This window comes from Hippichthys cyanospilos, chromosome 9 (assembly GCF_059441005.1).
Source record: "Hippichthys cyanospilos isolate Australia breed blue-spotted pipefish chromosome 9, RoL_Hcya_1.0, whole genome shotgun sequence".
NCBI lineage: Eukaryota > Metazoa > Chordata > Actinopteri > Syngnathiformes > Syngnathidae > Hippichthys > Hippichthys cyanospilos.
Window position 1 is genome coordinate 18,443,228 of NC_142377.1, and position 10,854 is coordinate 18,454,081.

Below are 10,854 nucleotides of genomic sequence, written 5' to 3' on the forward strand. Positions count from 1 at the left end.
AATAACATTCCTCTTCTATAGCGTCTTATCTTCATTAGGGTCCGTCGGTTGAACTTCCTGGTGCCTACCTGCTCTTACACAAAAACCACAGTACTTGGCAAGAAGAAATATTTTGGCACACATAGCGTATTTTAGCTCAGGATTTTCACTGGTCGACTTCTCATTTAGAATCGAATGCACGAAAGCATGAAGCTCTTCGACTCCATCTGCAACAACAAGTGGTTCACCGAGACCTCCATCATCCTCTTCCTCAACAAGAAAGACCTCTTTGAGGAGAAGATCACCCGTAGCCCTCTTGCCATCTGCTTCCCTGAGTACACAGGTATGAGCGCTCCTCATGGCTGGTCTCACCCTGGAACCAACATAAAACCATGGGCCACTTTATAGTGGGGGAAAAAGCATGCTCGTCATAATTGAGTATTGACGACTGGATTGGGCGAACCTTGATTTGGGGTGATTTACACACCAATGTGACTTTTCTTCCAGGTGCCAACAAGTTTGACGAAGCAGCGAGTTACATCCAAACCAAGTTTGAAGACCTGAACAAGAAGAAGGACACCAAGGAGATCTACACCCACTTCACGTGTGCCACAGACACCAAGAACGTGCAGTTTGTTTTCGACGCCGTCACCGACGTCATCATCAAGAACAATCTGAAGGACTGCGGGCTTTTCTGAAGGTGAGGTGCTTTAACGTGCTTGTGCAACCATCAGTAACATCAAAGTGGAACTTTGTTTGACAGAAACACTGCATTAGGTTTTAGTCAAGTCATCAATGTTTACCTTGTGTATAAATGCTAAAGAAAATCTATCTGGCATCATAGAAGCAACAATAAATGTGAATATGGCTTAAATTGATCCACAGGTACTGTGTTTTTGTTTTGTTTCAGATGGGCAGTCGGCGTGCACACTGCATGAGAGACTGCAGCAGCCATGTGACGATTACTGCTTTTCATAATGAAAACTGTGACGGGCAATCCGTACAAGAGGGGAAATCCTTGAAAGAACTTTCAACAAGCAATGATTGGCTACCATCTGCCCTTACGAATGCATCCAAAGTTGCCACGCCTCTTCATACTCCCCCTTACCGAATGTTTCAACAACACGATTGGATGAGAATGTTTTAGCAGCCACTCAGGTGGACAAAAGAGATGGCTTTAAATGAAATGTTGGAATGCATGTAAAATGCACAAAATGTCTCTCATCCAACAAAAAGATTTCCTAAGTATGTTAAGTTACCGTTTTTGTTTTTGTTTTTTTACTCACCATGACTTTTTTAAGATGTTCATTTTGCCCTTGAGGTTTATTAAAAGGCAGTATGAAACAATGTTTTATATCAAATCTACTCACGTTAACTATTAAAACACATGGAGAATGTGAGCGGCTGTGGGGAAAAAAAAGATTTTTTGTACACCATTTACAATCTGTAACGATCACAGTATTCTCCTGCATGACATTCCATGAATTAGCCTGTACCTACTCACCCCATCTATTTGACCACCTGTTTAAATACACGAAACACAATCTGTGAGGTTTTAAATAATGTCTGTTGCTAACCTACTGTAGATTGTTGTGTACTTTGTTTCACTCCCTGTCCATAGTTTTAATGTTATGTTTGTGCCTTGATATGTGTTTACATGTGTTATCTTCATATTTGTTCTTCACGGTGTCAATTAGGGCTATTTCTACTCTGTATCCGTAGCTTATGATGCATCCAAGCACAGAGGCTGGTGGATGACGCTGTACTTGTTTGCTGATATTAAAGTACAAATCAAGTCACTCGGTAAATGTAAATAATAAAAGTTTTGTCCTGTGAGCTTGTTATTCTACTGATTTTTCGTAGTGCTATTAGAGTACTGTGTTAGGTAGAAAAAAATACTCATGGAACTCTAGTGCAAATTAGCAAAGTATTTTTATTTATTTTTCTTGAAAACAAGAATACAATGATTCGAATTTGCTCTTTCCTTGGCATGAATAAGTTCGTTTACATTAGCCTCCACTCGGTAACACAAGGTGCTACCGTTCCTCACTTGCAAATAAATGATGTGGAGCGTTTGTAGTTAGGCACACAGTGCCTTGATTCAGCCAGCAGGCGGCGCGCTCTGCTCTGGCTTCACTGCGATTTCCATGCAACGCTGCATAGGATAACGTTCCTGCTCAATGGCCTTATGGTATTTTTTAAAGCTTATTTCAATGTTAAAATAGCCTTGGGGTTTTTATGTTTTAATTATTTATCATCAGTTTATAATTAACAACAACAAAAGAAATGTTGCATATTTATGGCCACTAATACAATTATTTAATATATAACTAATATGCAATTATATTATTATAATAATATAATGTGTTTTACATTCATATAGACAGCATGAAAAACGTTTATAATGGCTAAACATTATAGGAATACTATGTGAGACGAATAAAGTAATGACGTAAACAAATATTGATAAGCAAAAGGAATTGGATTTACTGTCAATAATTAATTACTATTTACGAAGCATATTTTCCATCAACATATTTGCATTCATCATCCTCATTTCTTGTGACTGTTGCAAAACTATTACCGAGGTGGTGACACATTTGCTGGAGGCGGGGATTTTTTCAAGGCGCCTTGTCATTGGCCCAGAGTTTAGGAGCCTGGCGTTCATTGGTTGAGGCCAAGCTCTTCGCCTTCTACAAAGTGTGCCGTCTTGCCTTCATGTTGAGCACAGGAGAGAGAACTCTCAGCATCATCAGAACTAAAATATACACGTTTTTAGTTTTTATTTTTCTTTGCTGGGAACCAAATGCCAAGGTTAGTTATATTGATTTTTTTAAACTATGGCAGATACATATGTGTTACCTCTAGGAAGTGTAAGAAATGTTTTTTTATATGTGCACTTGTATTTTGTTTTCAGACCACATAAGAAGTTTTAACTACACTGCAGACACTTACAAGCAATGGTGAGTTTAATTTTTCTCCTTGTTTTTGCATGCAGCAACAGCTTCTTGACTATTACATCTTTGCATATCAGGATTTAACATGCACCCCACCCTTCACCCAACCACTGGCCCCGGGCAAAACTAACAGTTCTTGATGAAAGTCCACAAGTTGGACAAATCAATTGTGTATTGTGTGAAGGAAGGACATTTGGACACGGTGGCACGGTGTGGCAATGTCACCCTATTGAGCATAAGTCGCGAGGAATGGGAGATGGGGAATGAGGAGGAGGAGGAGACGAGTCCCAAGTGGTTCAGAACTCACAGCTGTGATAACATCTTGTCATATGGACGATCCGAAGGCAAAAAAATTCTCGTTTGAGATACTTTTTTTTCTTCTACTCACCCACAAAAGAAAGGAAAACTCTCACTGGCCTAAATGAGAGCCGGTATAAGAAATGAGCATTTTCAAAGAGAGCAATGTTGAATTTTGATTGACACTGTCAGAGAGGCGTCCAATGATTATTATGGTGGTTATTGTGTATGTCGGCACTACATCACACGCATGGCTGTTTCTTGAAGGATGTTAACTTCACTGAACTATTTACTCTGATTTTCTTTATTAGAGATTCTGATGATGATGGGAATGTTATAATTTGCAACTTCTATTTCAGTTTGAAACTCAAGATATGTGAAAGTTTGATATTGTGTTATTTTTCTATTTTGGGTGAATTTATTCACAGGAGAAAACTATACAGGGTGCTCTTGTTTAGGTTTTCATTGAACTTTTTAAGATGCTAATGCCACTGGACATGGAAACTCTGAAATGTTTGTTTGAATTTTAAAGCAAAGGTAACGCATTTAAAATGATAGACTTTGCAAATGTGAAATACATTTCAGTTAAGTTATAAGTTGGGTGGTTTGTAATGTTTTTCTTTTATATTTTGGCACAGATTTTAAAAATATTGGGAAATTTTTCGAAGAAAAAAGTTCTGGCTTTATATACTGACAAACCTTTGATTATTAATGATGGCAGAATACGCAAGATTGCATTTTCTGTAAAGTCTTATTTTGTTCCAATCAAGAACAATTATGACAAACAATTTCTCATATGATGCAGAATATCTGCTGATCTGATCTTGACAATCAGATATGTGTAAAATCTCAAGAGTAGCATTACAGGAGGAATTTGCATTCAATATTTTGCTTTTATTTATCCATGTATGCGTGTATCAAATATATTCAGTAGGTGGATGGTGCGTTCTTTGTAAAAATTCTACTTCTAAGTTCAAAAGGTCATACGATGAATTCGTCTTGCATTGATGAAATGAATCATGTCCATGTTGTCAGGTGGACTGACTTTGAACACTTCATTATGATTCATCATGTAAACGTAATGTTGCATTGACACAGCAGTCAACATCCCGTGTGAGAGGATATGTAGTGCTCAGCTTGTAAATTTCCTCTCCTGCCAGAGGAAGCAGGCAGAGTTGTCTCCATCTGAAATGTGCATCCTGCTCTCTGTTTTTGTGGATCGCATACACTGACTCGCTGATGGCCGCCTGGAGCTTTGTGGGGAATGTTTTTGCACACTCGCGGAGACCAGTGATCTCAGATGCTAAAAATCCCAGAAACAGCACAAGGCGGCGTTCGGGTCTCGAAGCTAAACTTGCAAACATCCGATTGTATTTGTGTGTGTTTGGTTTTCCAGCTGTGCATGGGAGATTCCAGCCAGTGCTTCCAGAACCGCGTGCAGCACGTGATGCGTTCCCTGCAGGACCTGAAGCATCCTGGCAGGCCCAGGCCGCTCAGCGAGCCGTGCGACCGCTCCTTCGCCGTGACCCGCCACTGCAAGCAGAGGGCCCAGCAGGAGCGCCTCTCCAACCAGCGCGTGTCCCAAGCCAGCGAGGCCAGCACGTACGACTCGGCCTGCTGTTTGGCCAACCCGCTGGAGGAGGAAGAAGAAGAGGAACCCAACGAGCGCTTGGTTCGCGGTTCCCCCAACAGTGAGAAGAGTTTGGAATTTGACTCCGGCTACTCGGAGGCCTCCTGGCACGACGAAGGCGTTGTTCTGAGAAGGACGAGAAATGTGCGGGTTTCCTCTTCTGCTTGCCTTCGAACAAACGTGGGACCTTCGGGTCGGGTCAGACCCAAATCCACCTCGGACGCTTGCTTAGAGCGCTGGACATCCTTTGAAGCCAGCGACCCAAACGACTGGACTACTGCCTTGCTGAGCAGGAGTCGGAACAGACAGCCCCTGGTTCTGGGGGACAACAGCTTTGCGGACCTAATTAAAAACTGGATGGACCTACCGGAGTGCCCAGAACCTGCAGAGCACAAGCCGAGTGCCGGACGGCGTCTCGCCAAGGACATTTTGGTCAACATGAAACGACGCCTGGCCGGGATGTCCAAAAGTGCGGAGGTGAGGCAGAAACCGGCAGAGTCCGTCCGAGAGCGCAGGGCTGCCGAGGCTCCCAAACGGATGTCCTGTCCCGTGGGACTCCAGTCCCTCAAGCCTTTCTTTCACCAGTCGCACACGGGCCTGCACGCGCTCGACTCGGACTTCTACCACTTCACCGCGCTCATGAAGACGGGCAGCCGACAGCCCATAATATGCAACGACATCATAGGCTACATCTGAATCCATGAGATGGATTTTTGTCCACAGGAACCACCCCATATAAAGCTTCCTCATATTTATTTGCTCACTTTCTAAAAACTCTCTGTCATCTGTTCCTTTTCACTACCGTTTTTTACCCTAAACAGGCAATAAAACACTTCAAGCACTTCAGTCTCCAAATCATTGGCAAATATGTGTTTATATCAAGCAAATGAAAACAAAAACAATTAAATGTGCAATTAAATTTGCAATTAAATTAATGGGCTAAACTGGTAATATTTTTTAAAATGCTGGGTCAAAAAGAGGTTCACCCACATTTTTGGGTTAGTCAGTCAAACCAAAAATAAATAATGGTTCCTTTTTGTCCCATGTTGGGTTATCTTTGAGCCTACTATATTTTGTGTATACATCGTAACTTTAGTCAACCTACATCATTTACTTATCCACAAAATGATCAATGGCACTAGTGCAAGGGTCCAAAACAGCAGAAAAGCTTTCAATTCAACAGCACATTGTAACTGCATACAATGACAGTGAAAGGCTCTGTAAGGGTGGGTGGATCGATGCTAATATATTGACATTTTGATCCAGAGTGCTCATAGCATTGTATAAAACAAATTAGAGAACTCAGACAATAATGTTGGTTGGCAAAAGCAGAGTGTTTCCCAAACGCTTGGGTCGGACTCCAAATCCAAAAGGCAACAAAGAATTTGCAATCTTTGCTGTAACTGCAAAGTGATTCATGGGCCACTGAGGTATATGAAAAAGCAGAACTGGAGCCATGTGAGGACATTCAGCTACTTCATCCAAGTAGCTCACGTGCTCCGATGGGTGGGGGTGTCGAACAGCTGTGTCCAGATGGCAGTGTCCTTTCACCAGTCAAAGCCGTGCAGTATACAGTACAGTATCTTTCGGCTGGCTATGCCTTCACTCCTTTAACGACGTCCTCAGCCTGTCCTCAATTAGACCTTGAAAGTGCTCCAAAGGCAGTTGATCATCTAAATCCATAGGCAGGGGCCAGCATGCACTTCTTAATCTTCTGACAACTCAAACGACCCAAATGTACAGAAATTGAAGTGCTATTAAAGGTCAACGGCTTGACGTTCTGCAACTACACAAACATTTCAAATAGTTGTTTTTCTATCATTGGGTGTCTGAGAGATTGTCATTTGGAGATTCACCAGTTTCTTTGTAACAGAAATTCAAGACCAAACTGTGTGAAGACAAAAAAAAAGCATGGTTTGATCATATGCAGATTGTATTCACTTATTCATTTTGAATCTATGAATCGCTGTATGCCAAGTTTCCACTTGCACTGTGCATCTTTCAGTAATTGATGCAAATGAAAAAGAGATACAAAACCGAAAATTGTAAAGGCAACAGGACTCTTCAAAATATTTAAAACAAATAAAAGATGGGTAAAATAAATGTACACACACACACACACACACACAAAATATAATAGCAATAAAATCTTGTACAAATTGTCATCTGTTACAAATTCATGATATAAGTGTCTGCTTAAAATAATTTGAGTCATGGAGACATTTGCAATTTGAGAAAAAAGCTTTATGTTGCCAAAAGTCATTTAGACTAACGGTCTTAACCCTTTAAACAGAGAATCGCAAAAGACTATAAGATAGTCCACAAAAACAGAGCCAGTGGTAGTGCAAATCTGACATTTTTTTTTTTGGGGCATATTTTGGTGGAACTTAAGTTTTGATTACTTGAAAATAATGTTCAGTTTATTTTGTGGGTAATCTTATTTTAAGTGCATTACTTCATGCACAAAATCCTGCCATCCGAGCACATCACATTTGGTGATTTGAAAAAAAACAGTAACACAGTAGTAATACAGCTCCAGTGTTTCTCCCTGCCCCCCAAAGTCAGGAAGTGAGGGGCGAGCCATGCACAGGATGTGACTGGCTGGCGTAGGGGGCATTTGTCGTGTGCGCCTGCTGTGCACATGGTCAGCCCTCCAAGCACAACAGAAGCTCCCCAGAGACGACAGGCCTGATGACGCACAACACTCACATGCTCCTCAGCGCCAATGTAATCACTTCAGAGATCTCCTTTTGAAAATACAGCATGATTTTAACGGTTGTGATTGAGAAATCACATTTTGTAATGATGACAATGTCATATTTTCCCCCAAATCACCACAAAGAACCTATTACATTGTAAGCGATTCTTGTCAAGCTGCCCGAGGCTTCCATGATCTGCAGAAGTTCACACTAATCTCCAAATTTAGTTGGTCTACAGCAAACACTGGGAAACCTGAGCAGGAGCATTCTCAATCATCAAGGCTTCAATCAACAGGCTTAAAAGAGGAAACACCTCACCTTGTGATTAGTTTTGCCCCAAACAATGTTGTTTACTACTTGTGCCTGCAGCATTACCCTTGTTAAAAAAAAAAAAATCCCTAAAAAGCCATCCCCTTCCTCTTTATCATCATCACCTCCTTAGATGAAGCATTCCAACTATGTTTTCCCTCCTCATAAACCAATAATTCTCTTACAATCGGAATGCAAACACCACGCGGGGGCCAGGGGCAGCGATGAACGGAGGCACGCCATGTCGATCTGTCCAAACAGAGCAAAAGATCTGGCTTGACCCCAAACACATTGCGGCTACCTGGGCTGACAAAGGTAAACAAAGCCTGAGAACAAATGTTTAGGTTGACTGGGCGTGCAGAGGATGGCCTGAGGAAAGAGATGAACTGCAAATATATGAATGCAAAAATGAGGCTGGAGTAGGCAGAAGAAAAAGAGGAAAGTCAAACATGAAACATTTATAGTTGTAATGGCAACAAATATACAGTGTATGAAAGGTATAATAAAACCATAGACATTACGTAACAGTACTGTACATTACATAATAATTTTAAAGACTTCCATCGCAGTCTTATTTGCAGCCAGGGAAAATTAGAAAAATGGCTTCCAAAAAAAAGGTTGAAAAAAAAGAATATTTTTGGCAAAGCTTCTACTAAACCTTGCAGTACACTGCTACTGCTGCTACAAAAATTGAAAATAATAATAATCATAACTATCAAAATATTTCAGTTTCTAGCATTTCTCTACAAAAATTAGGAATGAGACAAGATCTCGTACGATGAGATCTAGAACGCGAAAAGATTTCTTTTTATCCATATACTAAAATACCTCAATAGCTACAGTCTAACAGGAGAAATTCAGGATGTTCTGATTACTTCCAAACCAACTGTGTGGTGATATTTTGGTCCTCTAGTTGAAGAAAAGGATGCTAAACTATTAGTGGATGAGCTCGACATTTTCTTAATACTGGAAAATAATTGATGACATACGCTGCAGTTAACAGGGACTTGTATGCATTTATAAACTTTTCAGTAGATGAGTTGCAGCTGAAAAATGAGGTTGACATATTGATATTTGTACAACATGTCAATAATTATATTACAGTCTACTCAATAAGAAGGAATGTGAGGGTTGAACTTATGCTAACTGAAAGTGGAGTGATGCTAGGCTCGGGGGTCAACGGTTCCTCTTTTGGAACTGCCGGGAGACTTCCCAAGGTCACTTCCTGCCAACAACACTATTCATCCCTCAACAAGGAAGTCGTGGCGCAAGGTGCGTTCGCTACTGCAAGCTGCTGATAGACACAATACATCCAGCACACACACACACACACATGCGTACACACACAAAGAGTTGACAGATGGAGTATGTATGTAGAATGTGAAGTTTTCAGGTCCACATTTAAAACGGCTGCAACAGCTCAACAAGTAGCCAAAGGTCAAAAAGGAACTTCCTTTTTCAGTCAATGTGCAGTGACAGTATCGAAACGACTCTTTTTCAGTGTAATTGCCAACCCTGCTCTTCATAATCAAAATCCAAATCTTTTTTTATTTGTGTCTGTAGTCTGTAGCTCGGGTTGTGTGAGTCCAGCCGGCATTACAGTAACAAGGAACTATATAAAAATGAACATTTTGGGACATGTTACATAAGTACAGAGTTTTTACGTACTGTAAGGTTTCCATTAGTGCTGAAGTAATCAACAATGGCAGCTGTGCAAACCATGCCAAGAATAGCAGAACATTTGCAAGGTGCCACTATGGACTTTTGAGTCAACTATTTAGAGAATCGATGGCAAGAGTCTGGAAGTTCTTGGCAGTCAGCTGGTTTAAATGTTTATAGTTTGATAAACAATAATAATCAATAATCAAACAATAATTTACATATTTTCATATATTTTCCCCAAGTAGCATTCCTCCCTCTAAAAATGCATGTTAAGTTCATTGACCCGAAATTCGTGTGAATGTTGTTTTTTCATTTAAATGCCCCGAGCTTAACTGGGGGACCAGTCTTGTGTCTTTCACTCATAGTTGTCTGCTCGAGCATGAGGTTGTTTGAACAGATAATACACAAGTTCAGTAAACATCATCATGCGCTTGCATGTAACATCACATGACTTGAAGCAAGTCAGAGTTACTCTCATGCACAAAAGAAAACCCATCAAAATATGACACTAGTTTGCACTTGACTCCCCTGCAGAGGAGTTTGGTCCAATTATGTCTGGTCTGGCGGCCAAGCATTGAGATCAGGGGTGGCCAAGCTTTTGTGCTCAAGGACCGCATTTGATGGTTAAATAAAACAGATGGGCCAGGTCTTCTAGAGATGAGGTCATCAGCTATATTATAAATATACAATAACGCAACACATTGATTTGATAAAACAACTAAATGGACTTTATTTTCACAAGAAAGGAGCTGTAAATAATCAATATGTTTAACAAAATAATATCAGAATATCCAAAAAAATGGAAAACGAGTACATTCAATTCTCTTCTTTTTGTTTTTAAATATTCAATATTACAGGTCTGTGCCTACATTGTTTCTGATTGTTAGTCATCAGTAAGTGATGGAAATGAGTAAAAACAGCTTGAGAACAAATCTACTCATTCTGTTGAACGCTAACCTGTCTGAGGGTTTTTGTATACTATTGCCGCCAGACTGAAAGTTTTTTTTTTAGACAGTCATAAGTGATAGTAGTTGTGTAAGAGCATTTGAATATACATTTTTTTTTGTTTTTAATGATGGTATTGTTTTAGCATTAGGGTTAAGGATTCTGACAGGGTAGGACTAAGTCCTTGAGTAATTTGAGAACCCTCAGGCATTTTTTTTCTTTTTCCGATACCCGCTTATTAGTGCACACATAATTTTTAAAAAAGTTCAATTAATCACACAACTGTTAATGCTCTGCATAGCAGTAAAACATACCAGAAAAATGGTGAGAAAGACATATTCAAAGTAAATCTTTGTTTACCAAATAAAATGTGTCC

The 10,854-nt window shown here is 40.2% G+C and overlaps 2 protein-coding genes across 2 annotated transcripts in view; both read left to right on the forward strand.

Moving 5' to 3' along the window:
• LOC148419290 (guanine nucleotide-binding protein G(i) subunit alpha-2) overlaps positions 1-1,815 on the forward strand; it is a 35,946-nt gene extending 34,131 nt beyond the window's left edge. The window contains exons 8-10 of the mRNA XM_088422372.1: positions 169-322; positions 487-679; positions 890-1,815. Of these exons, the coding sequence (XP_088278498.1) occupies positions 169-322; positions 487-677 (345 nt within the window). The 3' untranslated portion in view covers positions 678-679; positions 890-1,815. The remainder of the gene's footprint in view (positions 1-168; positions 323-486; positions 680-889) is intronic.
• Positions 1,816-2,689: 874 nt separating this feature from the next.
• Positions 2,690-5,705, forward strand: inka1b (inka box actin regulator 1b). The gene is made up of 3 exons (XM_088423678.1): positions 2,690-2,793; positions 2,897-2,942; positions 4,630-5,705. The coding sequence occupies exons 2-3, from the start codon at positions 2,940-2,942 to the stop codon at positions 5,557-5,559; spliced, it is 933 nt and encodes a 310-aa protein (XP_088279804.1). The 5' UTR covers positions 2,690-2,793; positions 2,897-2,939; the 3' UTR covers positions 5,560-5,705.
• Positions 5,706-10,854: the final 5,149 nt, after the last annotated feature.